Below are 26,834 nucleotides of genomic sequence, written 5' to 3'. Positions count from 1 at the left end.
GGTTAATAGGGTAATAGGGTAATAGGGTAACAGCTCTAAATATAATGGTATGTTAGCTTTAATTTGTTTCTCAGATACATATTATCTCATCGTTTGGAAACATTTTTTTATTCCGCTTATATGCCCTTGGGATATAAGGTCCCCCCTGTTTATAAGCCCACCTTAAACCACTTATCAATTTACATAAACACAGGGCTGTAACGTGGGATTTTACGATATGCATGGGAGGAAGGTCTCTAAATCAATTTTTTTTTTTTTATTTCAGTTTATTTCTACAGGCGAGTGGAACAGCATTTTCCAGAAATTCCCGAAAAGAGGGCTACTTTGCAACCTATACCCGGGGGTCTTAAAAAAAAAAATTCGCTAGGAATTTCTGTTCCATTTGATAGCCCTCGTATAATTTCCAGAATTTTTGGTCGAATGGTTTGCGGTTTGAAAATTTAACAATTTTTGGATTTCTGGAAATTTTTCAAGGAAATTTCGTGAACATTTGCCTCTGTTTTGAAAGTTCCCGAATTTTTGGTTGAATGGAAATTATAGGTGCGGTAGTACGGGCAACATTTTTCATCAACTTGTCTCGCAGCATTGTTGCATTGCAAGTTGAAACACATTGTTGCGCGTATTACCACGTTTGTGACCAACTTGTCTCGCAGCAAAATACAGTGTTGCAAGTTGAGGCAACATGTTGCGCAAAATAGACTCGAGTTCTACTTTCTACAACAAATTTTAGTTTTGCTGCTCGTATTACCACTGAAGCTACGACTTGCCTCGCAACAAAGTTGAAATCAACGCTTGTGATTGGCTGTCGCGAAGCGTGGCAACGCGGCAAGTAAAAAAAACATGGCGGACGGTGAAGACGAGCGTGAATTCGAAGTAGACCAGCAACTCTCGGAAAGTCATAAAGCTGCCCTTTACAAAGACATCGAGCGCTATCATAGTCTTTGGGACACCTCGTTTGTCCCTTCAAAATAAGCAGGAAAAAAGGCAAAAGACTTAGAAGAACTGTCGCAAAAATACCACTTTTCGCCCAGCTACCTGAAACCGGCACTGAGCTTCATACTGAGAGAACTTCGCTAGCACGGAAAATTAAGAAAAAAATGACAGCCAGAAGTCGAAGTGGAACTTCGTCGAAATGCTAAATTTAATATATTAAAGAAGGCGCCATCTTTATTTACACACGATTGACCAATTATACCTCTAGAATTCTGCAGACTTGCAACACTGTATTTTACTGCGAGACAAGTTGGTCACAGGCGTGGTAATACGCTCAACAATGTGGTTCAACTTGCAATGCAGCAATGTTGCGAGACAAGTTGAAGAAAAATGTTGCCCGTATTACCGGACCTTTACTTTATATATTGGTAGACTCCAAATAGTCATGACATCTCTGTCACGTGATTAGATTTCATTCCCCACGACGTCACGCATACAGATTTTAGGCGCGGTTGCTCAATGTGTGGGGCTGAACCTTCAGGAAGGTAAGCTGCTTGATCGGTGTATGTTCTCGAAGATTTAGACGACTTCAAACGGCAAACAGACTGCCAAGATGTCGAATGCCAAGGAGAAGCAATTAGGTTTACATAAAGTGATTATGGTGGGAAGCGGTGGGGTTGGTAAATCAGCCCTGACTTTACAGTTTATGTATGACGAGGTGCGTATTAATAAACCGCTTCAAGAAAACCGTTTTCTCGTTATCTAGTAGTTTACTTTATACGTAAACATAAGCTTACCTTTAAGGTTATAAGCTTTATAACAATGAAGATCGTGTAAAGAGATGATAATGTCCGCATTTTTAGAGAGTTGTGCAGGTGGGTAGTTCATCAGGTTTGTTTATAAACTAACTGAAGTGTTTGATTTTATCATTGTTGATTCCAGTTTGTAGAAGACTACGAACCTACAAAAGCCGATAGTTATCGTAAGAAGGTTGTTCTAGACGGTGAAGAGTGCCAGATCGATATTTTGGACACAGCTGGGCAAGAAGATTACGCCGCGATACGCGACAATTATTTCCGAAGCGGCGAGGGATTTCTGTGCGTGTTCTCTATCACTGAACCGGAATCTTTTGAAGCAACATCGGAATTCAGAGAGCAGATCCTTCGAGTGAAGGGTGACGATGAAAATATCCCTTTCTTGCTGGTAGGAAACAAGGCTGATTTAGAAGATAAACGGCAGGTTACAGCCGATGAAGCTCAAGGAAAAGCAAAGGAATGGAACGTAGCATGTGTCGAAACGTCAGCTAAAACGAAAGCGAACGTTGACAAAGTCTTCTTTGATCTCATGAGGGAAATTAAATTACGAAAAGAAGATGGCTTAAAACCGGTCAAGCAAAAACCGGGAAAGAAGAAAAAGAAGTGTGTGATCTTGTAAATTTGTACGAATTTGTGTTCGAATTTTGTAAAACTTAGTCCCGCCCTTATTACCTGTATGATTAAATTGTTGCGGAAATTCTTTTTTGACTACGTGAAAGTGATTTACCATTTTGAACTAGTCAAGTATATGAGCAGATTTCGAGCATGGCCAGAGAACTTTTTGTTTTCGGTATTATATTGAAAACGTTAAACCCTGTAAATTTAACTAGATTTACTTGGGAAAAAATCCTTATATTCACAAGTGATAAAGATCTGATTTCTCCCTTGACTGTCTTGACAGATCATTAAATTCTCAGATTTAACCTTTACAAAATGTGTTGGAGTCACTAAGGAGAAATTGGATATTGTGCTAAGGAGTGCAAGGTAATTCCTGGTGTATTGAAAGTGTTTATAACAGTCAGACATTGTAAATATTAATCAGTGGACTTGAATTTCAAAGGTTATTGCCCTATATTTTGCTCATGGAGTGTTATTTCTGTGAGGGCATGTAGTTATTGAACTTGTGACATTTTAGTTTTTTAACGTCAGTGAGATTGACCACTTGCATTCGGCTAACGTCCTGTTGAAATAAACCAATATTACAATCACAATGCAGGGGTCCGTTGTTTCTTTGTAGTTTCAACTCTGGGCTTCGTTCACAAGGTGAAAGAGCTGATTGCTATAAGTGTAGGAAAAACAGATCATTTTGAGTGACGTTTGGAGTTCCATCTCAATGAACAATGGCACCAGGTCAAAGTCAGGGTGGACCAAAGTACAAGACATTTATGAAAATGTCTTCACCAACATCGTCCTGCTGCTATTGTCTACATTGAAGTGGAGTGCAGGAAAATGTAATTTTTGATCATTGGTGTTGACATAAAATAATATTTTGCTGACTCGGAACAGAGAACTGGGTGCAAGCATAGTACACAAAGGCTCATGGCTAGTCCGTTTGTATAAAGAGACGGTTGAAAAACTTGAGACGTTCTACAGACAGCCTTGCCACTAGCACTTTTGCATAAGGTTCATTTTTAGTGTAAAAAGTGTTATCTGATTTATCTTTAATTCTGTTGTTTATATATCAAACTTAAAACCCCAAAGGTGGTGCCACTGCATTTGTCAGGGGTACACAGTCCCTATTTTTCCTAATATGCAGTTATTGGGGTTTACATGTCCGGCTATGGCACATGAAGGATGTTATTTGATGTATCTCTTTTCCACTTTGTTGTAAAGCTTATTGTCACAATTAAAACATATCTTGGGGCTGGCTGACCAATGCACCCATGCCTCAACTTTTGAGTGTGTTCAGTTGTGTAGAGAAGGCAAAATGGTCTGCTTCAACTTGAAGCTGGCCAACATTTTCCTGTTCTAGAAAGTATCCATTCTTCCCCCACAGAAGGGACTGGAATTTCCTGGGGGGTGGGGGTTCCGTAAGACTAAAAAGTTGAAATAGATGTACAGTGGAACCTCGATGGTGCATTCTCAGAAAATATCCATCCCAGTCCCAAGGAATGTTATTGAAAATTCTGAAGGGGAGTTTCAAATGCCAAAATTTTTAAAAAGAAATTGCAAAGCCAAACTGGAATTTCCGAAGGGGTGGGAGGGTTCTAACCAAAAAACTTCTGTGGGAGAGGTATGGATATTTTCTGGAACAACATATTTCATGATAAGGCAAGGTCAAAATCATATCGTTAAATCGGGAAGTTGTAAACAAACTCCTGATTTAATGATTTGTTGGCAAAGCAAGTAACAACATCGGGATATGGTCATTAATTAATTTTTCCATGTGCAATCAATAAAAACACTAAGTTTCTGCAACATGATATCTGTACTGCATTTTAATTACAGTAATTGCAATGCGCAAATGCAAAAACCGAACCATAACATAAATATGTCCATCCACAGTTTGCTGGGTGTTTGTCACTCTCCTTCGGTATGTGATGTTAATTGCATTAATGTAACAGGAAAACCTTTACGCTCAGGTTGCTAGATTTTTATTGTTGTACCGGATGTATCGTTGAACCAAATATTGTTATATCAGGATTCTGCTCCATACAATTAACTATAACTTTTGCAGAATGTTGATCCTTAAATTGGGAATATCATTAAATGAACGATTGTAAAATTGAGGTTCCACTGTAGCTTAATTGGAATTTCCAGAGGGGTGAGGGTTAGCAAAAATTCCTTCCATGGGGGAAGGTGTGCATATGCATATTTTCTGGAACTGCACATTCTCAAGGATATGTTGTTAATGGAAGACTTGAACTTCAGACTTTGCACGCTACACAACACACGATTATGATCGGCAATATTATTGAGGCCTGAAGGATTAAATCTTGTGCCCATCAGATTGAAAGGCAGCTAGCGGCCCATCCCACATATTTAGCCATGCAGCATGTCTTGCAACATTCTTTTGTGTGAAACACTGTTATTTGAAAACAATAATCACAACCCAAAAGGCCATTTCCAAATTACCTTTAGCCTCTTTCGCAAGGTGGTGCCCATCCTTTCATATCAAAATGAGATTTCATTGACATGCAAACTAAACTCATTTCCGAATGAATGGTTGTGCACCTGGCCTCGCTTTGGTTGCAAGGCGAAAGGCAACTTGGAAACCACCCCTCCAACCCTTATGGGAATTTCAGTTTAACTTTGTTTAAGAATTTTAGACATCTGAAACCTCCAACCTCCAACTCCCTTGATATTTCCAGTGACTTTCCATGAGAAGGGTGTGGATGTTTTTAGAGAGCTGCAAACTGTCTTGCAGAGACAAGAACTCTACTAAAGGCTTTTTTTATGCTTCTCACTTGATGAATTGAAAACAGAGGGTCTGCTGTGTCCAGAAGTGCTGACAAATGCGCATGCTCCAGGCAAAGGAATGAAAAAGCTGTCACTTCTTTCGTACCATCAAAAAGTTTATTTCTATACAAAATTCATTCTAGAACATTATGTTACAAATAGCAAGTTTGCCTGAATAAGCTGTAACATGCATTTTGCTACATGTTTTCATGTCTCATTTTGTTTTCCATAAATGGTGTTCAAAGGATGTTTAGAAAATAAATCTTTAAGGACAGAGACAGTAATAATACTTTGCAAGTGGCAGACAACTGCAACAATCACAAAACCAACAGCTCTTCCCACAAATTCAGTTTTCTCCTCTGGTTGCATACTTCAAGAATATGACCAGAGGAGATGGCTGAAATTCAAGCAAAGAAGCTTACTAACATTATGTTACTTTGAACAGACTTGTGAAGTCTTGTAAGAGTAAACTATGTTTTCAGATCAACCAGTGTATTATGATTGCTACATTTTACAGTGATAGCTTTTGATAAACAAGTTTACCTACAAACTGGTAGGAAAAGAAACTTTTCTTGTAGCAAGATTGTTGCTACTCATTTCTTAAAACTTAAATTAAATTATGTACATGTCTTTTGTCTGAAATAAATTTGTTGCTATCTTGTGTTACTGCAGTGACATGAATCTGGCTAACCAGCATCAAATGAACTCCTTCTGTTAACTAACACTGGCAAGTCCCTTGATGTCACCACCCAGGGTAAGATTCCACACTGCGACGTGGACTCTGTCCTCTGTTCTCAGGAGCAACGGGATAGCGATCATATTGTGAATCATTGTATTCGAAAACTTCACGCTTACGAGAAAAATCCTCAGGATAACGCTCCCTATAAAGGTATGACGCTGATTCTTCTCTGTATTGTACCGACATCTCATCATATTCTTTGTTACCACCTCCATCCGAGAAACTGTAATGTCTATACCGGTCAGGATATGATGGCTTCCCTTGATCTGTAGGTGGAGACAACTGCTCATATTGCATACTAGATTGTGGGTACCTATCTCTTCTTTCATTATCAGCATCCTCCTTGGAATATGGATGTGAATAATCACCCAGAGATGTCTTGTAGGAGTTGTTGCTAGAACCATCTGGATAATCTCCTCTGTAGTCACGCTGATAGTACGAATCTTCTAAGTATGCAGCCTTAGGGTGTTGTTCAGTATATGAATACTGGGTTGATTGTTCTCTATCATAGAAGGAATGTCCATCTTTTGAAGCATAAGCACTGGCTGCCATGTCTTCTGTTTCCATCTCAATGGTCTCAATGCTCTGTCTACGTAGAAAAGTTGAGGATTCAAGAGGTGCCAATGAGCTCTCTGTCTGCTCTTCTGTTGCAGGTAGAACAGGGACCTTGTTGGAAGCTTCTAAACTGTCAGCAACAGATTCTCTTCTTGTTTGTTTAGCTGAACTGCCATCCTCTGCAACTTTCCCTTCTGTCTTGCGCCTGCGTTTCTTGCACCACATCTCATGACAGTCCTGCCAAGTTGGTAAGCTAAAAGAACCATTGATACAATAAATTAACATTTAATTAATATTTGTCTATGCAAGAAATGCTAATTTGGGATACTACAGGAGACAATCATTATTATAGATGTGAAAGCCTATGATAAACCCATGAAGATGTTCCGAAAAAGCACTCAAGCCATTTAGAGAGCTCTCCAATTCTCTACAGAGTTTCATAAAATAGGTAACAGATTAACAGTCAAAACAGCTGAAACATTCTGCTTACAAAATGATTGTTCGACTCTGTAACCTCAACAGAATAGAAAATTACAAATTAGAAGTCCATAATTTGTAGCTGTATGTTGTCATCAGAATGCTTTAGTTGTTTTCACACCAATGCTCAGCAACTCTAATGTGGTCTAAAACCAAGAAATGTTCCTCATAAAGCTGCCTTAGTTGTTTGGTAAGAAATAATGCAGGGTTCTCATTAATTCAGGGAGCAGAGGGCTAGTTTCATGAAGTAGACATCTGACACCATTTCAAATGTCGAAGGCACAAGCCTCTAGGGAGGTCTGGGGTATGTTTCCCCCAGAAATGTTTTGAAACTGAGAGGTTCTGAAATGCTATTTCACACATTTACCCACAGGCGGCCCAGACATTGAATACGATTAATATGTGACATTATGCTGTTAGCGATTGCGTTACAATTTTAGCCCTTTATAAGAAAATGTATGAGAATGCTTTGAAAATTACTCTTAATGCTACATGTAGAAAATAATTGGAATAAAATGGCTTACCTCGTGTTTGCATTGCATTATTTTGATGTCTCTGGGTTCGTGGAGGTGGTTTAGACCCATTTTGGTGAGTTTTACTTTCTGGCGGTTTGGTTCCCCTAAAGAGAAACGAAAGGCGGGTGACCCACTGGCACGACAGCCTGCACTCAAAGCTCAGTAAATTCCACATAAATGGTCCGATCTTGTCAAAATTGCCTCATGGCAGCCATTGATAACTCTTCTTCCCATTCGCTTTCTCCCAAGGTTCCAAAGTTTACCTTAACCGCCCAAGAATTGCTGGTTTTCCAGCTCTTGTTTTCCATTTTTGCTCCATCTCAATCCGTAACCGATTATCTTGGCCACAGGATTTGAATTTCTAGCTTAGCGACCACACCATCACGACAAAGTCACCTCTAACCGTCGAGAGGCACAGGGCATTTTTTGATCATACAAATTGCACCGTGCTGTGGTCCCTGGGATATTTGACCAGAAACGGCATGAAATTAATCCAGCTGACTGAGAGCGTGTTAAACTCGGCGCAGCTAGCAGCTGACAGTTCTTTCAAGATCGTGTCTTGGCACTTTCGACAGCATTTTAGACAACGCTCAGCTGAAAGTGATTTGCGTGTCCAACTAACTCCTACTAAGCAATGTTCAACTGAATTTAGTGCCTAAAAGTACTGTTAACTACAAAAATACAAGGAGCGAACAATGTTCAGCTGAATTTAGCACCTAAAAGCAATGTTAACTGCAGCAAGAGATGGCAACGAGTAACTGACCAACTGACTAATAGTGCTTACAAGCGCACAACAGAAACCCCAGAAATATCCAGTGACTGATGGACAATAAATATATTATTGTGTCACCACCACACATACTCTCAATCAGCCGGATTAATTTTGCACCGCTTCCGGTGAAATATCCCCAGGGACTGTGGCACAGTGCAATTTGCATGATCAAAAACTGCCCTGTTCCTCTCAATGGTTAGAGACAACTTTGTCACAATAGCGCAGTCTCTAAGCTAGAAATTCAAACCCTGTGGCCAAGATAATCGGTTACTGATCAAGATGGAGCAAAAATGGAAAACAAGAGCTGGAAAACCAGCGATTCTTGGGCGGTTAAGATAAACTTTGGAACCTTGGGAGAAAGCGAATGGGAAGAAGAGTTATCGATGGCTGCCATGAGGCAATTTTGATGAGATTAGACCATTTCTGTGGAATTTACCGAGCTTTGAGTGCGCGCTGTCAGGCCAGTGGGTCGCCCGCCTTTTGTTTCTCTCTAGGGGAAGTAAACCGCCAGAAAGTAAAACTCAGCAAAATGGCTCTAAACCACCTCCAGGAACCCAGAGACATCAAAATAATGCAATGCAAACACAAGGTGAGCCATTTCATTCCAATTATTTTCTACATGTAGCATTTAAAGTAATTTTCGGAGCATTCTCATACATTGTCTTATAAACGGTCAATTTAATTGTAACGCAATCGCCAACAGCATAATGTCATGTATTAATCATATTCAACGTCTGGGCCGGTTGTGATTTACCTGGAGATATTTCCTCAAAAAAAAAAATCAATTTTGGAAGAGGTGAAAACGTCAAGAGTATTAAGAGTTTACAAAGACTTTTTTTTTCAATTTTTATAAAGTAAAGTAAAGTAAAATCCTTTATTTAAAACAAGATTATCGTTTAAGCACTACCGTAATTTCTGGCAGATTACCAGCAGGTAATGCGTTAATTTTTCAGTAAACTTCCGTTCCTGCGGGTAATAGGGTGGTGCGGGTTATCTGATAATTTTTTAATCTTCCCGTAAGTATTTAACAGTAATTATTATAGTACTGACAGAAGATAAAACAAAGATAAGAGTCATTAAATATACGCTTGCCACAAACCTGTGTAATGCCTCATTTGTTTAAACGAGAAACACGTCCTATCTACTCTTGTATCGTGCTTTATTTGCTATAAAATTCTTTTAAATGTTGATTGATTATAGCTGATGCAAGTTGGATGAAATCATACAAAAAAAATTCCATACAAACAAATTTTTCGCTACGCGTTTGTACTTTGATAGTTTTCTTACCTTGTCAATTTCACAGCTAGTTTTTTTTTGCTTAGAAAAATTCTCACCTAAACCTTTTAACGTGTCTTTTATTGTGGAAAACACAAAGCCTAACTGAAACATGATGCCGACGTTTGTCGGCACGCGCGCAGTGAAAAAATAGCATTGACTGTGATAAAAAAAAAAGGCAAGAATACTCGACGCATCAGCGAAATATTCCTAGCTAGCGCTGCCTTGAGTTATAGAGTATTTTCCCGTTTCAAGCAATTTCTTAGACCCAGTAGAACCTGAGATACCATAAATATCTTGGTGATCTGTTGAATTCATGGCGCCGCATAATTAGTGGAACGTGATAAAAAATATAATTGTCGGCACAAGTGTAAACAGTGAAGAAATAATACAAAAATACTCGACGCATCAGTGGAAAATTTACAGTTAGTACTGCCTTGATTTAAAAAGTATTTTCCCGTTTCAAGTGATTTCTAAGACCAAGTAGATCCCAAGATATTGTTTTTTTGAGAAAATTGCGAGCCGAATTTTACAAGTCAGTTCAACTCTCAATGAATATCAAAAACAATGGGGGTGAAAATTTACTAATTGCATGTTGGAAATTGCTTTGCTAACAAAAACAATGAATAAAGTTTTCTTTGATGCAAAATCGTTATAAAAGGCTAACTGACTCAATAAGTTTTACAAACATCAATCATTTATGATAAGCGCATCCACGAGTCAGTTACGCGTTTAATACGAGTTCAATTTAAAAATGCCTGGTTTGAAACGCCCATGACAAAGTTTCACATTTGAGTACAAGCTGAGAGTTATTGCTCAGGCAGATGAAATCGGTAAGTCTTAAACATCAATACATTGGATATTTAACTTGTAAAATCAAACTTAAGAAAGTAATGCTGAGGAGAGTGCTTTTAACTGCCCTATTGGTGGCCAAGTAGCAGAAACTTTTATCTTATTCCAAATGGACACGAACATGAAAGGCTTAGTCTCGCTCGATCACTTCAAATTTGTGAGTTCTCGAACTATTTAGCATAACTTTCTTTTGTTTTTTGGTGCGGGTTATCTGCCAGTGCGGGTAATCTGCTGAATCTTTTTTCTCATTTTAGCAAAAAATGACCGGTGCGGGTAATCTGCTGTGTGGGTAAACTGCCGGAAATTACGGTGTGCTTGAGGGGTCGTGTATCTAATTAATTATCTAATTATCTAATTACCTACTGATTTTCGATAAAATTGTTTAAAATTACACGAATCATTAAAATATTCTGAAACACAGTTCCACAGCACAGCTCCTCTGTAACAAACAGAATTTTTCATGAAATAAGTGGAAAATCGTGGAACGACGGCCTTATTATGTCCACTTAAGTTATATGCACTATTATGCCATACAACTAAATCTGAAATCATTGCAGGCATATTATCGCTAGCTATGTTACAGATTAGTTTGACAAGACTTCGTTTATACACGTCATGAATCGAGTCCCATTGTGTGAGTTCCGTAACTTGTACTGATGGTGTGTCTCGTGGCAAATTAAAAAATAGCCTTCCAGCACGGCAGTGCAGTGCTTGCAGGGATTTAATATAATCCAGGTTGTTACAGATCCCCCAGATAGCAATGCCGTATGTCACTGAAGGGAGAATCACCTTAAAGTATAGGTCAAGAAGTGATTTTCTCTTGAGAAAAGAGCACTTTTTCAGTAAGTTCAATTTCTTGAAAAAGTTTTTCCTTAATTCCTTAAGATGATTCGCCCAAATAAGTTTTCTGTTGATAGTAATACCCAGCAGACTTGTGTGACAGACCCATGCAACATTGACATTTCCAATGGTGATCAAAGGAAGTGGACCAGTGAGGGATCCCCGGTGGAACAACACAACTTCACATTTTGAAGAGTGCAGTGTTATCCTACAGCACTAGCATAAATTAATAGAAAATGTACACCACATCCCGACCCCATGTCCCCTCTCTAGCTACAGCCTTGACAATCTCCAGAAAAAGACAGTCAAAGTTCAGTCACGTTCCAGAAAACCTGTACTTTCCCTAAATTACTCTTCACAACTTCCACATGCATTATTTCATGAAAAGTAGGCGGCTCAGAAATCGAAGTAGCCAGTGTTTTAGCCAGTGGAGAGCTCTTAATGAGAACCCTGATAAAGTGTTTACCTTGGAGGACTGATGTTCTCACAAACAATGTCCTTCAGAAATGGATGTTGTAGGGACTCTTCAGCTGTGATTCTCTTTGAAGGGTCTAGCGTCAGCATACGATCAAACAGGTCCAGCGCATCAGCTGGCATACTGAAGGAAAACAAACAAAATCTAAATTTCATGAAGCCAAATATTGCATGGCAAGAAATATGTTGTCATGGACAATTTTTTCATTTGCAAAATGAATGTTTCAGATATGTGGTAAAATCTGAAAAGGAGTATTCCTACTAGCGACACTAGCCCTGAATTGGTTTCTAGTGAGAAGATAAGATAAGATAAGATAAGATAACTTTATTTATACAGGGTTTTTCCATCAGTCAACAAAGTTACTGGACTATCTACCTATCTGCCTAACTACAATAAAAATTTTTAAAAAAATGCTTTTCATGGAGGCCGTATCTAAAAATGTACTTAAAATTAAGATATTACTTCAAACTGTGGTGACTTTATATAGATTTGAAAACGGTCAGTGAAGATGCTTGTCTTAGGTCTATAGGTAAGTCGTTCCACAACTGAGCTTCGCTGTACGAAAAACTTCTCTTAAAATCAGTTCGAGGTTGTGGAAGAACTAATTTGTTTTCGGTATTCCTTAAATGATCAGCATTTACGTTGTCACGATATACGACAGTGTAGTCGACTCAGAGCATATTTTCTAGACAATTACTCATTATTATTAAATGTACTGTTAGTAATTATTAACCCTAAGAGTAAAAAATGTAATAGAAATTATTTTGTCTGAAGACCAAAAATGGAATGGCCAGACCTCTAAAGTATAACACATCACACAATGGAGCTGTATGATCTTTTTATTGTATGGGTGGACTTACAAGTAAAATTCATCCTTAAGTCTCCTCCTGTACTGTTTCTTGGGCTTGATTGTGTGAAAGTGAGGCAAGTGGATGACATCTGGCCAAACTGCAGGCATAGGAGTGCCACAGATACGACTATGGAAGTGAACAAACACCATCATTATGGGCTATAATTAAGCAACAGAGTACTTTTTCAATGTTTACATTTACTTCCATGTTTACGAAGGGGGCTCTGAGAATTTCAGACAGATATGCAAACCCGAGATGTAGTTGAGGGTTTGCATAACTTTCAAGAATTCTCCCAACACCCCAAGTGTTTAGATGAGGCTATGTAAACAGGGAAAAAGTACTCAATTGCTTTAAAATTTCAAAAAATATAATTCTCACAAATATGTCCAAATCTAAAACGACACAACTGTGTCAACACACTCTCCTCTAAAACACCACCTACCAAAATAAAAGAGCGTGTAGTACCTCAGGTATTAATTATAATTAATATTATTGATACCATAAATGCCCCCAGTCACTAGATCTCATGTGTAGATTTATCTGCTAATGAGGATCAATATCCAAAATTTATACAGAAATGTCTACCAATTTTGGCCTTACAAGTTGGTCTATTTGTAAACAGGTTTGTCCTCCTCACCTGATGAGTTCTAGCTGTCCTATTTCCTGCAGTGCTGGAAATATTGGTTTCTTGGTGAATAACTCTCCAAGTATACACCTACAAAAGAAACAAAATCAGTGTGGCTTGAAAACAGGCAGAAAATCAAACACAAGGGAGAGTGAGTCAACTAGTAGTTATACATGTAAATAATAGTTGCAAAATGAAGAAGATTGTCTCCAGGTTCTGAAGATGACTAAAGACTGTTGTAAATCATTTTTATCAGACAAGTCACTTCACTAATATTTAAGTTGACAAACTACTCATTGCACATCAAATATTTAAAGATGTACAAGTGCATAAATGCAGTGCTTTGATATAATTTTCTACTTCTTGCACTAGATGACAAAACTAAAATGAAATATCAAGTAATATAATTTCGCTATGTAGGCAAGATTAAGTAATCAGAGTGCCTAAGATATAAAAATCATTTTATAAAAAAAAACACATTTTCACATACCCCACACTCCAGATGTCTATACCAGGGCCATAGCGTTCTTCTCCTAGTAACAGTTCTGGTGGTCTGTACCAAAGTGTGATGACTTTATTTGTGTATGGTCTCCTAAAATCAACCATTACAAAGTGACACAAAAGAAAAAGCAAAGTGATATATTTTCTGGCTAAAAAACCCCCTCTGCCATTAAGAAGAAGGCTAAATTAAGCAAGCTGTAACTCTTTTCAGTCTCCTTTCTGTTTAGCAGAGTCACCTGTTTTAATACCATACTATTATATACTAGCAAGTTTGTTGTTGGAGTCTTGCAAGTCTATTTTGAGCAGTGACATTTTATGTCGTTAAAATAATATCTCAGCCAACATCCATTTTGACTAAAAAACTGGATTAAAGAAAAAGTTAAATGTTACAGGTATTCACAATGTTAATATATTTTAAACTAACATTCATAGCAAGGTAGGTAAAATGACCATACCTTTCATCTGCTTCATACAATCTTGCCAATCCAAAATCGGCCAGTTTTATTTCTCCCCTAGAAAAAGAAAAATAACAATTAACATTCAATTAAGAATACACTCTATCCTAAACAGTGGGGATATGCTTAGTCCACATACCCTTTTTAATCATTTATTTTGATTTTATATTTCGCTTTTTAATTATCTTTGCCATTGTACATGTAAAGCCCCTCTGTACATATTTTCGAAAATGCACAGAAAACCAGTAATCACCCTTTTATATATCATTCATTCAAAAAAACATAATTTAAGAAAAAGCACAATTAAAATTTGCTGTTATCATTACTTATGAAACATTGACCTTCTTAAGTCAGTAATTGTCATAGGAGTCCCTGTAATGATAGTAAACAGTGCACAACATACATACTTGTTACTTAGTAAAATATTGGAGCACTTTATATCCCTATGAAGGAAGTTCTTGCGATGGCAGTAGCTGAGACCTTCTAAGAGTTGTTTTGTGAAAGACTTGACATGATCTTCAGTAAAATGAACCAAACCAGATTCGAGCACACCCATAAGATCATGGTCCAAGTACTCAAACACAAGATAAAACCCTCCTGAAATAAAACAAAAACAAACATTGTTTTGCTGCCCAGTGAGATTTGTTTCTTATTTGTCTCCCATGACACATGTCAAAGTCACACTACATTGTGACTTGTTGCTCTTTGCTAGTATCAAACCAGGATTCTTTTAGCACTTTAGAAGAGTATCAAGTAAAAGCCAGTAGATAGGGACAATGCCGCACAGTCTATATTTCTGCTGATCAGAAAAGTGTTTATTTTCTGTAGATTGGTACTGTAAACTGTGTAGACTTACTGCACACTTCCTCAGATTATAATATTAACATTTTTGTTTTTACTAATAGAAAGGTACCTGTTTCACTGCAATTCAAAGAAATGGCTAATGTCTCAAATGCAGATACATTACATTACACTATCACACACACATAACAAGTATGTGCACAAATTTGTTAAAAGACACACAGACAACAATTGTACCATATAGTAAGTTATCTGACCTTTATCCTTTCTGAAATCCAGGGCATTAGGTTTGTCTGTCACAATCTCTTTTAAGTTAACAATGTTGGGATGATTCAGCTGCCGTAGAATTTTGATTTCTCTGACTGCTGTAATAGGAAAGCCTTCCTTCTCATTGTCAGTTCGTACCTTTTTCAGGGCAACCAACTCCCCTGTCAAGGCAAGGAGAATATGATGAAAAAATCCTGGACTGTTTGAAGCAAAAATTTATTGAAAAAGTCTCATATTAAATGACTGGCACATTTTACACAGGTTAATGTTATTCTATCAATGGACATGTTTCATACCTGTTATCTTGTCCTTAGCTTTGTACACTTGTCCATAAGTTCCTTCCCCCACTTGGTCAATAATTTGGAACATGTCCACGCATCTCTCTCCCCACTCACTTTCTGCTGGTGTCTTGGGTGTAGTGTCTGGAGTCGACAGTGGTGTTCCACTCTGACTACTAGGCCCAGATATCGATGGCACACCCGAACCACTTGCATCCTTTAGAGGTCTTAATGGTGGAAGGGACTGTTGGTTGGACTTGGGAGATTCAGGAGGTTTCCCCCCTGGAGAGCGTGGTGAGTAGGAAGTAGGAGATTCGCCTGGGGTGCCAGGAAGTTCTGGTGGTAAAGGTAATGGTGGTAACGTTGGTGCAGGCGGCGGTGGAGGTTTCTCCTCATCTGGAGGGAGTGGAGGAGGCTCATCACTTGGCAATGGTGGTGGCACTGATTCATTTAAGGGAGGAAGAGGAAGAGCTGGTGTTGATTCACTTATTAATTTTTTTGTCTCTTCAGGTTCTTTTTTAACTTCAGATGCACTTAAATCTCCCTTTACAGGTCCATTGGCTGCAGAATCTTTTGTAGAAGGTTCTAAATTTGGTTTTGCTGGTTTGCTGATAGCATCCTTCATTAAATTCTTTTTAACACCATCCATGGTATCAATCCTGTTTTTAACCTTGGACAAAGTTTCCTCAGTAATCGGTGGCTTTTCTTTAGAGTCTCTGTTTGTAGACTTGGTTTCTGTTTGCCTGGTTGTGTCATTTCTTGAAGAACTCAACCTTTGCCAGGATGTGTTCTTGCTTCCAGATTTGTAACCTGATTGATGCACAGTTGGACTTCGAGGTGTTCCCCTATGTGGGGACCGCTTTGAAGGTGAGCGCTTTCGATTGTTTGTCCTAGCTGACTGAGGCGGTGACGGAGACCTACTACGTGGCCTACTCCCTTGGTTTTTCCTATTCCTCACTCCAGTCCTAAATGAGGGTGATGGCGAGTGATGCCCATAAGGTGAGGGAGACCGTCTCCTGCCACTGTAGGATGTAAAAGGCCTATTACGACCATAGGGTGAGAAGCGTCCCACCGGTGATCGGTAAGCAGGAGATCTCTCCTGAGACCTATAAGTTCTTATGGGTGACCGTCCTCTTGATTTAGGAGGAGGAGAAGGTGATCTTGACCTGTGATTAAAAGGAGACCTTGACCAGGCTTTCATTATGGGAGAATTGCTTTTAAAAGGAGACCTTCCTCTGTAAGGTGACCTCCTTGGACTCATACTAGGTGACTTAGGTCTGTAGGCGATTGGAACACGTGGAGACTCAGAGCCTCGCTTCTTCGACACAGAACGCGAGTATTGCTGGTATGTATCCCTGCTCGGTGGCGGCTTTGGGGACGGCGTCAAATCTTTCCACTTCGATCTCGAAACTGGCGAGACAGTTCCCTCAACAGGATGTGGATGGTACATGGGCGACTTGCCTCGCTTCCTGCTCTTTTTGCTTGCTCCTTGCATTGAATTATCCTTTTTTGACTTCTTTCTCTTTACATTAGCCTTTGATTTTTTCGACGCTACGGGCGAGGGGCTCCGTGAGATCGAGCTGTACCTTTGAACAGGCAACTGTTCGGTTTCTTCGGAAGCTGAGGAAATGTCTTCATATTGTCCCTTTAGCTTTTCAGCCGAAGCCTCAGGTTTGGGACGTTTCTTATGTTTCTTTGGTTTATGGGATGACTTTTTGCTTTTGCTATGATTTCGAGCAGAAGGGCTCGATTCCCTTTCATTTCGGGAACTGGGCATCTTGATCGTAAATATCGGCTGAAATGTCACTACATTTTTCACTTCATTGAGAACTACACCCGTGGAAGAAAAGATCAATAAATTGGGACAAAGATTTTTTATCAGGAGCGCATTTTCATGGAGCAGGAAACAAGATGAAAGTGGATTTCCCAAATGGGGTTTTGCTCTAGCACCGGCGCCATTTTGGATTGCAGAGGCATTTAGCGCAAATAGTTTTGCGCATGTGCTCCGGCATAAATTAGGCTAATTAGTTAAGGATACCAATGTCACAATATGGCGGAAGGACAAGAAGAAATACATGGTGGTGAAGTAAATGAGGCGGATATGGACTATAGAAAGATGAAACGATCTCACGAAACGGTAAAATTTAATGTTATTAATTAGATATTTCATTCAGTTCTGCTTATAAACTTGTGTCTTGTTCACATTATATCTCTACCATGATTGATTTTCGGTCCTTGCTTGGTCTTTGTGAACTTGTAGCTCGAAAACCAGGTTCTCCTTTCTTATCTTAGTAAATTTCTTTATATGTCCGTTTTAAGAATTTGATACTCCATCAGAAATTTCCAGTTGTCGAAATTTATTTTCGTCACCTCTCTGCTTTAACTTGAAAATCCAAATTTTCATAGCCTGCTAGCAAGCTCCCTTATTCATACCCCCCCCCCCCCATTCATTTGGGATTTGCCCTCTCTCACACACACACACTACTGTTAAGCCCCAAAAACTGTCTGCTTGGTGACTTATATTTTGAGGGCATTACTATCTAAATGATGAGGTTGTAATATAAAAAGGTTCAGTCAAGAAAAGATGTTTGGTACTCAGGCCAGGTAGCTCAGGCTGCCCGAGTTTTTCGGCATTTCTATAGCACGAAGTGACCAGGAACATTTCCCTAACAGTCACCGGCTAGAACCAAATTATCATCCTAGTTGGGGAGGGGCACTATGAAAGTAAATTGTTGCCCCAAAAGTGCAAAGGAATAACACAGCTGGCCACTGCTCGAATCCAGGTTGCTTGAGCTGGAATGATTATCTCAAGTGCTGATCATAAGGTCACCACATCTCTGGCATACAGATTTGTATTTGGGAATTAAATATTCGCATTTTTGCCTTTCATTTCTATTGGTTTCTTCACTAAGCCAGCCAGTTTAAGGATCAAAAAGGGAAAAAAGTACAAGTTTACGGGGTAGGAACTATCCCATTGGCCATATAAAACACTGAATTTTGTTCTCTGAGACCCTCAATGTTCTCCGAGGCAGCAAGTGTTACATTCTGCAAATGGAAGACATTCTAACATCTCATTTCTTTCTAGGTCCGTGCAACAAGTTCACGTTGTTACTGTGAACTTATTAGCATCCCTATGCACGCCCACCTTCCCTGGGGGGGGGGGGGGGGGTGCTCCTTCATATGGGCTGTATGGGTATGTGCAGCCCCAAAGGGTATGGTTTTTCAGCCATTTTGGGCATAAATAGGATATCAATTTTAGCTGATTTTGGTCATTTTGTTCATTAATAGGGTATGGTTTTTGCTCTCTTTCATTGATATAGGTATGTTTTTAAGAAGGCACTCTTTCATCATTATCGAAAAGAAATTCACTAAAGCCCATCACAAATTATGTTTACAGTAATTTAACATTGGTCTGAACTAGGGAGCTAATTATAATGCAGGTCTGAAACAGGGTTTTGATTTAATTTAAGGGTCAGGTCATTAATAGGGTTTCGAATTTTTGGTCAGGTCATAAATAGGGTAGGGAATATCACAGATTTTGGAATAGGGTAAGGGTTTTGGGAAGCAGGCTGCACACCCCCACTCAATTTTTTTGGAAGTACCCCATCCCACCGGGATCCACCCATTCTTCCCACCATTGTACATGCAGTTTTCAGTTAGTGTTTTGAAGTTGTTTTCATGGTATTTTCTCAGGTAATCAAGTTGTGCAGTTATTTTATTTGAAACCAGATCAGTGACATAACATATTTTTTATGACAATCATGTTCCTTTCTTTCAGGCTGGGTATCGCGAAGGTCTGGAGTCAGGGAAAGATGCCAATTTACAACAAGGTTTCAACCAGGGATTTATTTATGGTGCCAACTTGTCAAGGGAATGGGGAAAATTAAGAGGTGTCTTGAGGTAAATTAACCATAATTCAAGGAGTGAGAACAGGATTGTCTGCACCCACTACATTGTACTATACCATATTTATTTACCTATAAGCAGAACTATTTTTTCAGAAATTTGGACTTATATTGATCAAAAACATTCCCAACAAAGGGGTTCGGCTTATAGCGGCGAGTTTGAATGATTTTTTCCCTCTGTCAGGTGTTGAGTACTTATGGAAATGTCACACAAATTCTGTGATCGGCTTGTAGCCAAGTCAACATCAGTGAAACACAATAAATCATAATATTATAAAGACAAGATGAAATTGTTGGTCAATGAACTTTTATAGATTTGGTGGCTCCTGAAGGAGCCGTATTTTTAAGAGCTTTCAACTGATAAACAGTTTACTCGCCATCACTCTCGCCTTCACACTCCGTCTTGAACTTGATGTCTTCCTCATCGTCGTCGATTTCCTGCGTCTCTTCAGTGTATAGCTCGTCGTCCTCAGTTCCATCCAAAGAGTTGGAGATTCCACAGGTCTTGAAGGACTTAGCAACCATCTCCACTGGGATCTCTCGCCATGCTTCATGCACCCATCGAAGTACAAGATTTCTTGATGTTTTGCACCAATTGGCTAATCGTTTACAACTAATAAAACGCTTTTCATTTGTTCCTAAAAGGTGTGATTTTATTCTAAACAATAACTTTCAACATGTTTCCTGAGAGGGAAGGTTTCTTGAAATGAACGCTCAAGTAACTTTTTGTTAAGAAACCTTGGTCTCGGCTTATAGCCAATATTTTTCCGTTTTTTTTCTGAAAGCTTTTGTCCACTATCATGTCTCACAAGTTTAGGGTCTCAGCTTATAGCCAAGCTCAGCTTATAGGTAAGTAAAATAAAATACGGTAATATTATAACTTTTTTGTTCCGTTCTCACTCCCACAGTGCCCTGATGTCATTTGTAAGTTCAAAATCGGCCCACGATATAAGTCCACATATAACTGCTGAAATCATTGAGCTTTTTACATTGGTCGGCCAAATGGAGAAGCATTCTCTTGACACAAAACATATGCAAGATGCTCTGGAAAACAAAATGAATCAGGCTCAACATTCATTGGAACTGAGAACTGAAGCATTGAAACATCACAAGGTGGCTATCAGCACGAACAATGGAGAGGAAAATGAATTATCTTCAGCATTTGAAAGGCTTCACACACAAGGTAGACCTGAAGGTGTTGGAGATTTAGGTGTAGAATATGAGACAATTGAGGACAGAGTAGAAACAGGAAGTGACTTAATGGACACAGCTCTGCCTGCCGTATCCAGCTACTCAACTAGTGTTTCATTGGAAGCATCTGAGACAGAACTGAGTGAGGTAGAAACCTTGTGGTCACGGATTGTTTCCCTAGCTGAAAAAATTGGTGTCAATGGACAAAAAATACTTCCTGTAAAAACTATTTAATATGAAACAATATTTAGTGTACACTTTTAATTTATGTAAAAATATTTAAATTTATCCTAGAAAATTAAAACAAATTTCCCCAGGGCAAGTCTGTAGAGGGTTAGTTATTTGTGAGTTAATGTAGCACTCAGATGAGGCTTTGTCTGATCTTCTAAAACTGGGGTGGGATGGGTGGGGGAGAGAGTATCTTAACCATAGCAATGGTTTCTATGTTTCCTCCAGGCCTTGGTACCAGCTAATCATTCTCAACATGATCTCCTTTTTTTTCTCCTTTTTTTTTCTCCTTTTTTTCCAATCATTAACATGACAAATGTATAAGATTTTATTTGAACTCAAGTCACTAAATCTAAATGGTGGCTTTTGTGAACTTTTCATTGAGAAAAATTTACATAACATTTGATAGAAACAGTCAGTTACCACTGATCGTCCACTTTTAAGTTCAACTTGCTCAATATCTTTCGGCCAGGACACCTGACAATCCTATCGATTTATCCTTAAAATGACAGGCCTGCTTGAGCCATTTTGATGTTGCTAAATGTAGATAAGAGCAGGATTGAACTTTCCTCGTCCCTGCTTGTTTAAAACGGCGTCTAGGCAGCTGGGAATAAAGCAGCTAGATCTCAAATGCAGGAAATTTTGATGATTTAGGTTGCAATATATCAGCTAAGAAGTAAACTGTACCAGCCATTCCTGAAAAAAAGGAAGAACAGAAAACAGAAATAAACATAATTTTATAGAGTTAAGTCCAAGTATTGTGTGCCTGCAACAGTAATACGCCCAGAGGTTTGCAGCTACATGGCTCTCTGTATGCACTGCAGGCCTATGATTATATGGATACACCTAAAATGAGAGCAATGTCTACATTTTATTTACCTCACGCATTAAAAATAATAGAAATAGCTTTTCGTCACTTACCCTCAAATAAAGAGTAAGGACGGTCTGGGGTCCGGTAACCATGCTTGCCATAATCAAAACACCACTCTGCAAACTACCGTTACAAATAAATTAAAGAAAACATAATTAGCCGCAAATTGCAATGATTTGCTGTCTTCCTAGGAAAACGTCAAGTGATGCGCACTTGTCTCGAGGTGGTCAAAATATTTGAACATTAGATGTTACATGTAGGTTGATTTTCCTCTGTGCACACTTCACCCTTTATTCAACATCCTGGAATATTTTTTGATTTGCTAGAAAATTGATGGCCAGACCTGATTCATTATAAGGATATAATAATATGTTTTCGGATGTTTGAGATCGGTGGATCAGGGAGCAGGGATGGTGCAGTGGTGTACGCACACCCAGCTCACCGATGGCCCAGGTTCAATTCCGGCCAGGTGCCATTTGTGGGTCGAGTTTGTTGTTGGTTCTGGCCTTGATCTGAGGGCCTTTCTCTCCGTGTTCTCCAATATCCCTCCCTCCACAAAAACCATCACAACCAAATCCAAATTCGACTGGTATAGGGACCCGCACAAAAACCACCTAAGGCTGATGTGGCTTTTGCTGAAAATTTTGTAATTTATCAACTTGAAGCCGTTGTCAGTGTGATGTACATGTAATGCAGGAAACTGACCTTCATGGCTCGATGAAGCCACTTTGCATCGCCTGTCTGCTTGAACAAACAGAGGAATGTATATGCATTCCCTGCAACACCATGGCATATGCCATAACCTTTCTTTAAAAAACCACGTTCCCAAACTGCCTCTCCACATTTGAGAGCTGCACTCAAGTACTTTTCTTTGCCAAAGACCTAATAACCATTAAGAATTAACAAAAACAGTAAAGTTAGGGCCTGTTTACAAGGAGAGAGGGTTACCCTAGCAAGTGGCTTACCCTAGCACTCACACATTTCCTCTTTTTTTCTTCATCGTGTTTACAAGGCAGCCAGGGTTACCAGGGTAGGCGGGTTACCCTATCTGCGTGCTGGGGTTACCCTGGCAGGCAGGTTAACTTTTTACCTTGTAAACACTCCAGGTAGGGTTAACCTGCCTACCCGGGTTAACTTTCTCCTTGTTTCCAGACCCTTTGAGTGTAACCGTGCATTAAGTTGTCCCGGGTTGTAGGGTTACTCGACCCATGAAATTTTGCTTGTAAACCCGGGATATCTTTTGCCCTCCAACTGTGGTTAACCCGCTTGCTAGGGTAACCCTCCCTCCTTGTAAACAGGCCCTTAAAGTGGTATCACAAACAGGACAATTCATAACAATGTGCCCGAAAACAATCGGAACTCACACAAAAACCTTGTAACAAGGTATCATGTGAAGTCTGCATCAGGCTTTATAAGTGTGCACATGCCATACATAGGTGCTAGTGCTTACAGGTATTTTTCTAAGACACGCCAAGGAAATCATCTAAGGCACAAATAATCTAACCTCCATATTTTTAATTCACTGCCATTTACAAATAAAACTTTCTCCACCTGATATGCTTTGACCATAAGATGAACTGCTCCAGGAGCTCCATGGCACCAGTGATAGAGCTTGTCTGTTTCATTTTCAAGCGATGATGGAAAGTTACCAGATGGAAACTGCTTTGACACAATAAACTCAACACAGTTCTCTATGCTCCTCAAGTTAGACTGCACTGATTGGGTTGACAGTGTCTAGGAATACATAAAGAAACAAACATCTGTCATAGATGTGATAATCCTGATATTGTTCTGTTTCAGAAAATATCCATACCCCTGGCTACAGAGGGTTGTTTTGGATCATGTGTACTACAGGCATCCGGACTGGTGGTTGACACTCAATCAACACTCCAAATGATACTTGATTGACACTTGATTAACAGCTTGATTGACATTCTATCGACAATAGATCAACAGTTGGTGAATAGTCAGCCGAGTGTCAACCAACTCACATGCATCGATCGAAAATCAGTTGACTCTAGACTAACTGTCGACCAAGATGTCAATGAAGTGTCAGTGGAGTGTCAACCAAGGTGTTGATCAAATGTGAACTGATGTGTTGATGGAGTGTTGATCGAGTATCAGTCGAGTGTTGATCGAGGGTGGGTCAAGGGTATTGATTGAGGGTATCAATTGATACTCAACCGTGGATGCCTTTAGTACACATGTTCTGTTGTTTTTAGTTTCAACCTTCCCCTTTCCCCTGTGAGCTTTGTCACTGCTATCATACCCTTTATCCATCTGACTTTGAACGTGTTCTGTGGGCACTATACATGTCAAGTGTCTGAGTGTGTAATATGTTACCATCCTGAGCTGAAGTTTGAAAATTTCAGCTCTGAAAATACTGTAGGTTGTAGCTACATACTTGCATCAATCATGCAGTGAATCTGTCTGAGCTAACCTGAAGCAACATGAACATAATTCCAACAACACCATGCGCTGCACCAACGTAATGCTTGTCATGCCATGTATACATCAATGGTGATCTGCTTCTCTCATGCTTAGACAGACTTTCACCAGAATCTAAGATGGCTTGGCAGACCTGTTGTGAGAATGATAACATTAATAATACTTTGTACCCCAATCATCTGAAACCTCTAACACAGATTTCCACACATTGTTAATGCATCGATACCGGTAAAGAGAATTTGGTAGTAATTGGCAAGACATGACAGTTTTCACTCTTGGTGGGTGAAGACCTTAATACTCTCACTACCTTATATATGTAATCTAGTGAATGTACCAATTAAAACATAAAAGTTGCTAACTGCCTCACAGAGTGGAAGTTGGGAGCCTGAGACATCCACAAGCTTCCATGCAGTGTTGGCAGCCAGCTCCCAGATGGAAACTGCTCCCATAACTAAGAGATCCTGGCAACCCAGTCACAAGCCCCCATGTGGAAGGAAGAAAAACAGGCACTTGTCACACTGTTAAAACAGTGGAAAGAGAAGGAGGGACAGGGGAGGGAAAACAACCTCTGAGAAGAGTCCCCATGTTTAAGAAAATGCTAACATTCTTGAAAGGAAAATGCTGACCAAATGCAAGACTGCTCTATATAACGCCCTGTGGTCCAACAACACATGGAATCCTGGTACATATGTATATCTAAGCGCTACAGTCCACGAAGGTAAGATTTGCGATCCCTGTTGTTAACTCCACTAAATAATTTTTATTGTATTTAACAGCATAAACTAATGATTAATAATATGTTGTACATACTCATACATTGCAGCTATGATCACTCATACTAAAACATTTTTTACATTCTAATCGGTTATTTTTTAATATATGTACCTGGTTAATAATATCATGGTTGATCTTCTCAGTACCCAGGTGCTGTTGCACAAACAATAAGGAAAATAAGTAACCAGCTCGGCCATAGAGCACTTCATCAGGCAGTGTAGGATCTCCTCCACACACATGATCAGACAGACTTAACAGTTTAGAAAGACATTTTCCACTCTTATCATCTTGGCCCAGTTTGGAATAGAGAACAGCAAGCATGGAGAGAACACCTGAAATGCAAATCAGATAACACATCTACGGTCCAACTTTTTTACTGCTTAACTCCTGAGTTCTTGGTGAAAGTATAATGTGTACTCTAGCTTTCAAAATTCCCTGCATTATCACCACCTAGGTTTATAAACGGCTTAAAGTGAATTGTCTGAGCAACCTGATAGAATGTTGTGCATCCTATCCAGGGAGAGTACTACCACACTTAATTATTTCACTTCATGTTAGAAGACTAGAGTTAAAATGCCAGGCTGACATCAGGAGCCAGTACCATCAGAATGAAAGGTGTACTCTGTGACATCAAGCTTTAAGTGATTACACTGCCAGAGCTTATCTTTGGTTTCTGCAGCATGAAGCTACTGGGAATACAATTATATTATTCATGTATATTTTCTACTCTACTCCAGATCGAAGGCTATTCTAACAAAACAAACAAAGGATTATCATCTGGGATTAAATTGCCAGTGCCCATTTATAGACTTGGGTGGAAAAAAGCACTGTGACAGCTTCTTGCCAGGAACACAGTGTAATGACCCTGGCCAGCACTAAAACCTGGACTACTTGATCTGGAATCCAGTGTGCTAGCTATTTGGCCTCCTTACCTCCTACAGATACAGTCCCAGAAACAAACTTAGTTTACTTGATTGTTTTTAGCAAATGACAGTCAAAATAAACTCATTTACCTTGTTTAGAAAAAGTCTTACCTGGATCTCCACAAATAAATGTCATTCTTTTTCCTCTGAGAACATGTTGACAGTGTTCAAGAATTTTCAAAGCATTCTTTAAGTACTTCTGCTTTTAGTTTTCATCATCCTTAAATAGTGTTTCTGATAAATGCATGTACAAGAGGGCCATGCCTAACAGGATTAAAATAACATTTAATGAAAATAATTAGCTATAGTTGAACTGCAAGGAAGGAAGACTAAACCTCCATCACCCTAGCCAAGTTTTGAACCCAGACAGCTTAGTCTGGGGTTCTTTGCATTCAGTTTAGCTATGCATATATTAAGTACATATACACTTCGTCTACTTGGTGGTGGTGTAAAGCAAAAGATGCAAACAAATGTAATACCACCCTTGATGCTGCATTGCAAGCAGTTTCTCTTTGTGAATTTCTCATGTCATGTCTTAAATACGAATTACCTATTACATCCGATCGTAAAGAAAGATGACAACATTATGTTCAGGTTATTTACGGACTACAACTTACCTATAAATAAAATAGTAAGACTAATTCAATAGAGTAACCTTACCTCCAGTTCCCGTGTACACAGAACAATCACGCTCATCTCTAGTGTGCTCAAAACCTTCCTCGCATTGTTTTAACAATTTGTAAGCTTCATTTCTTATCCTTGAGTAATATGGATCAACAATCTGCTGCAAAAAAACAAAAAACAAAAAACAAAAAAAGAAAACACAAACCACAACTCATTCCGTGACACAAGCTATAACAATTTCTATTGTGTGCTTCACTTATTATTTCAAGTTGTTATATAAAATCATTATATAAACTACCCATCCTCTTACCTTACCATCAGGGCTTTGTAAACTCGTCCTTCCGTCGTAATCTTCAAATCTGTTCTCAAAATATCTTCTTTCCGCGCTTGACATCGCGTCGAACTGTTTTTGATGAAAACAACCAGGCGTAACAAATGAAAGAGA

The 26,834-nt window shown here is 39.1% G+C and overlaps 4 protein-coding genes across 5 annotated transcripts; 2 read left to right on the top strand and 2 right to left on the bottom strand.

Moving 5' to 3' along the window:
• The first annotated feature begins 413 nt into the window (after window positions 1-413).
• LOC145488168 (ras-related protein Ral-A-like) lies at window positions 414-5,153 on the top strand. The gene is made up of 2 exons (XM_081466971.1): window positions 414-1,651; window positions 1,876-5,153. The coding sequence occupies exons 1-2, from the start codon at window positions 1,547-1,549 to the stop codon at window positions 2,365-2,367; spliced, it is 597 nt and encodes a 198-aa protein (XP_081323097.1). The 5' UTR covers window positions 414-1,546; the 3' UTR covers window positions 2,368-5,153.
• Window positions 5,154-5,242: 89 nt separating this feature from the next.
• Window positions 5,243-17,397, bottom strand: LOC145488162 (uncharacterized). Its single transcript, XM_081466963.1, has 9 exons — window positions 15,444-17,397; window positions 15,138-15,308; window positions 14,487-14,676; window positions 14,080-14,136; window positions 13,614-13,715; window positions 13,136-13,213; window positions 12,508-12,624; window positions 11,639-11,770; window positions 5,243-6,694 (listed from the first exon to the last, which is right to left on the bottom strand). The coding sequence occupies exons 1-9, from the start codon at window positions 17,200-17,202 to the stop codon at window positions 5,890-5,892; spliced, it is 3,411 nt and encodes a 1,136-aa protein (XP_081323089.1). The 5' UTR covers window positions 17,203-17,397; the 3' UTR covers window positions 5,243-5,889.
• Window positions 17,398-17,475: 78 nt separating this feature from the next.
• On the top strand, window positions 17,476-20,841 carry LOC145488167 (uncharacterized). 2 transcript variants are annotated; one of them, XM_081466970.1, is made up of 3 exons: window positions 17,476-17,562; window positions 19,204-19,325; window positions 20,239-20,841. In XM_081466970.1, the coding sequence occupies exons 1-3, from the start codon at window positions 17,476-17,478 to the stop codon at window positions 20,753-20,755; spliced, it is 726 nt and encodes a 241-aa protein (XP_081323096.1). In that variant the 3' UTR covers window positions 20,756-20,841. The 2 variants fall into 2 exon arrangements, 1 of the variants encoding a protein (XP_081323096.1); XR_014049482.1 differs by lacking the exon at window positions 17,476-17,562 and adding an exon at window positions 18,310-18,384 and having other exon boundaries at window positions 19,204-20,330.
• On the bottom strand, window positions 20,745-26,783 carry LOC145488166 (lanC-like protein 2). The gene is given in 9 exon segments (XM_081466969.1): window positions 20,745-21,445; window positions 21,671-21,743; window positions 22,326-22,502; window positions 23,172-23,354; window positions 24,061-24,201; window positions 24,954-25,174; window positions 25,877-26,029; window positions 26,426-26,549; window positions 26,700-26,783. Coding segments are annotated over 9 exon segments (1,233 nt in total). The 3' UTR covers window positions 20,745-21,368.
• Window positions 26,784-26,834: the final 51 nt, after the last annotated feature.

Source organism: Orbicella franksi, chromosome 5 (genome assembly GCF_964199315.1).
Source record: "Orbicella franksi chromosome 5, jaOrbFran1.1, whole genome shotgun sequence".
Classification (NCBI taxonomy): Eukaryota; Metazoa; Cnidaria; class Anthozoa; order Scleractinia; family Merulinidae; genus Orbicella; species Orbicella franksi.
This window is presented reverse-complemented; position numbering and strand designations above follow the sequence as displayed.

Excerpts from the sequence above, each read along its gene's own strand:
- LOC145488167 (XM_081466970.1), top strand. The coding sequence starts at position 17,476 with ATGGCGGAAGGACAAGAAGAAATACATGGTGGTGAAGTAAATGAGGCG. Across the intron at positions 17,563-19,203 it reads TGAAACGATCTCACGAAACG|GCTGGGTATCGCGAAGGTCT; the intron begins GTAAAATTTAAT and ends CCTTTCTTTCAG. Across the intron at positions 19,326-20,238 it reads AAATTAAGAGGTGTCTTGAG|TGCCCTGATGTCATTTGTAA; the intron begins GTAAATTAACCA and ends TCACTCCCACAG.
- LOC145488168 (XM_081466971.1), top strand. The coding sequence starts at position 1,547 with ATGTCGAATGCCAAGGAGAAGCAATTAGGTTTACATAAAGTGATTATG. Across the intron at positions 1,652-1,875 it reads TACAGTTTATGTATGACGAG|TTTGTAGAAGACTACGAACC; the intron begins GTGCGTATTAAT and ends TGTTGATTCCAG.
- LOC145488162 (XM_081466963.1), bottom strand. The coding sequence starts at position 17,202 with ATGCCCAGTTCCCGAAATGAAAGGGAATCGAGCCCTTCTGCTCGAAAT. Across the intron at positions 15,309-15,443 it reads AGCTAAGGACAAGATAACAG|GGGAGTTGGTTGCCCTGAAA; the intron begins GTATGAAACATG and ends TTGCCTTGACAG. Across the intron at positions 12,625-13,135 it reads GGACAGCTAGAACTCATCAG|TCGTATCTGTGGCACTCCTA; the intron begins GTGAGGAGGACA and ends TCACTTCCATAG.